Source organism: Herpailurus yagouaroundi, unplaced genomic scaffold, assembly GCF_014898765.1.
Source record: "Herpailurus yagouaroundi ecotype Mexico unplaced genomic scaffold, PumYag 39450, whole genome shotgun sequence".
NCBI classification, from domain to species: Eukaryota; Metazoa; Chordata; class Mammalia; order Carnivora; family Felidae; genus Herpailurus; species Herpailurus yagouaroundi.
This window is the reverse complement of record NW_024412996.1, coordinates 1-2,759: the sequence shown is the minus strand read 5'-3', so window position 1 is coordinate 2,759 and position 2,759 is coordinate 1. Positions and strand designations below refer to the sequence as shown.

The 2,759-nt window shown below is 37.9% G+C and overlaps 1 protein-coding gene across 1 annotated transcript; it reads left to right on the top strand.

Moving 5' to 3' along the window:
* Positions 1–57: 57 nt before the first annotated feature.
* Positions 58–2,717, top strand: LOC121024048 (protein FAM133B-like). The gene has a single exon (XM_040466373.1). It carries the CDS (start codon positions 148–150, stop codon positions 817–819), a length of 672 nt encoding a protein of 223 aa, XP_040322307.1. The 5' UTR covers positions 58–147; the 3' UTR covers positions 820–2,717.
* The last annotated feature ends 42 nt before the right edge of the window (positions 2,718–2,759 follow it).

Below are 2,759 nucleotides of genomic sequence, written 5' to 3'. Positions count from 1 at the left end.
TTTATAAGATATGACAAGGATTAGGCTTAATATAAAAGATGATTTATGAGGGTGGGGAGTAGGCAGAAGGACCTGCGGCGGGCCCATCTCGGCCGCCTCTCTGGCTTGATCTTCTTCGGCGTCTGACTGTGCGCTTAGTCCCGCACCATGGGGAAGCGGGACAATCGAGTGGCCTATATGAACCCAATAGCAATGGCCAGATCCAGGGGTCCAATCCAGTCTTCAGGGCCAACAATCCAAGATTATCTGAATCGACCAAGGCCTACCTGGGAAGAAGTGAAAGAACAACTAGAGAAGAAAAAGAAAGGCTCCAAGGCATTGGCTGAATTTGAAGAAAAAATGAATGAGAACTGGAAGAAAGAACTAGAAAAACACAGGGAGAAATTATTAAGTGGAAGTGAGAGCTCATCCAAAAAAAAGCAGAGAAAGAAAAAAGAAAAGAAGAAATCTGGTAGGTATTCATCTTCTTCTTCATCAAGCTCTGATTCTTCCAGCAGTTCTTCGGATTCTGAAGATGAGGATAAAAAACAAGGAAAAAGAAAAAAGAAAAAGAAGAATCGTTCACATAAATCTTCTGAAAGCTCCATGTCAGAAACTGAATCGGACAGTAAGGATAGTTTAAAAAAGAAAAAGAAGTCAAAGGATGCAACTGAGAAAGACAAGGACATTAAAGGACTCAGCAAAAAAAGAAAGATGTATCCTGAAGATAAACCTTTATCATCTGAGTCCTTATCAGAATCAGATTACATTGAAGAAGTACGAGCAAAAAAGAAGAAAAGCAGTGAAGAACGAGAAAAAGTAATAGCAAGTATCATTTAAATTTATACATGACAATAGCGTGGTTCTTTTTGTTAAGATAAAATGAATCCTTATAAGGCATGACTTCATTTACTGGGCCTAAATATTTATTGGGAAAAATGTGGTATTCAGCTTTACTTAATGGGTTAAAGCAAGTTAAATTGGCTTAGGAGAAAGGAAGAGTATCCTAGTAGTAAACGTGTCCTGTTTCCATTTCAGTGTTTTATTCAGCATTTCATTTTATTTTATTCCATATTCAGTGCTGTTAGAAATGAAAACTCAAACTTTTTTTGGTTTTCTTAAGCTGTAATATGAAATATGAGATTTAAGTATGGTGATTCCCTCATCTTCAATAGAAGTTACTTTCAGATCAGCCAAACCTATAACAACAGAAAAACCCTGTAAGCACAGGATGCAATAAAAAATAAAGCAGGAATGTGACAACATAAATGATTCACTAATAAAGATGATTCTTTTGATTATTTCTAAAGCCAGCTCTGCTATTATGCAAATTGAGAAGTATAAAAGGAGAAAGAAGGAAGAGGAGAATAAAGAAAATGGAAGTGATATTCAAATGAGAAGCAGACCAACCTGGGGAAAGTGGATAACAGATTATCAAAGAGTAATTGCAGACCATATCATTAAAGTAATTTAGGAGCACTCAGTATAAGCATGGGTGATTGCCTTTGAAAGTATTTTCTTAGGGAGAGGTAGAAGAAAAATGAGAACAGCATCTTTTGTAGGTTTGAGGGTTAACTTCCCTTTCCTGGACTTTCACTCACTCTTAAATGAGGGTCTTTTTCTGGTAGAAAGAATCACTTGGTAATACATGACTCAGAAGTAACATTTACTGTGCTTCTGACCAAGGCGACATTTAAGAGACTTTTTTTTCTGAATGGGAATATAATTTGAGTGAAAACTGCTTTGGTCTTTGGTTCAGATTAACTAAGACATAATAGTTAATTTAGGATAGTTCTAATTTGTACTTGCATACCACACTGTTTTCGTGCATTCAGCTAGCATATGTTTATTAAGCATCTCTATGCAGGCACTATTGGTGTTAGTAGTGTTGTTATAATGGAATACAAGATGGATAAGAGGATGATATGTAAGAAAGTGACTTTGGGGAAGGAAAGCCTTTCTGAGGAAGTAAAATTAAGCTGAAATAGGATTTACAAGAAAGAACCAACCATGTGAAGATCAAAAGAAGAATATCCTAAACAGAGAGGAGCTAAGGACCTGTGGTAGGAATGAGCTTGATTTGTTTGAAGAATGGAAAGAGTAAGCATGGCTTACACCTAGTAGATGAAGAGGAATTGCATACAGTGAGGTTGGGAAGTAAGCAGAGGCCATGTCACGTAGCCAGGTGTTTCAGTTTTAATCAGAATGCTTTGGGAAGCTATTTTGAGTGTTTTTAACAAAGAAGGGACCTAAATCAACTTTACATTTTTAAAATACTGTGGCAGAGATGGAGTAGAGAGAGGTGAGGAATGGTGTTCGTATTACAGTGGTAGTAGTGAGGATGGACTGGTGTGATGGATTTGAGTTACGTTTTTGGACTTAGATGGTAGGGCTTACTTGCTGCTTTGGATGTAGAGAGTGGAGTTAAGACAGAGTAGAGCCAACCGCAGCTTAGTTTCTTTGCCTTAATAGAGGTGCCATTTACTAAGATAGCTAAGAGAATTTGGAGAGAAAAATTAGCATTTTTATGGTAATTTTAGATACACTTGTTAGGTATCCAGGAAGAACTCACAGTCTTGAGTTCAGAGCAAGGACTAGATAGGAAGATTTGGTATGTAAGTACTATTAAAAGCATGGGAGACAGAGAGCATGTGGAAAAGGAAGGAGGTCCTGAAAGGTCAAGCAGAGGAATAAGAACAAGGACGGGAGGTGAAAGGGTCTTTGCAGTAGAAGAAAGCAGCAGAGGGGCGCCTGGGTGGCGCAGTCGGTTAAGCGTCCGA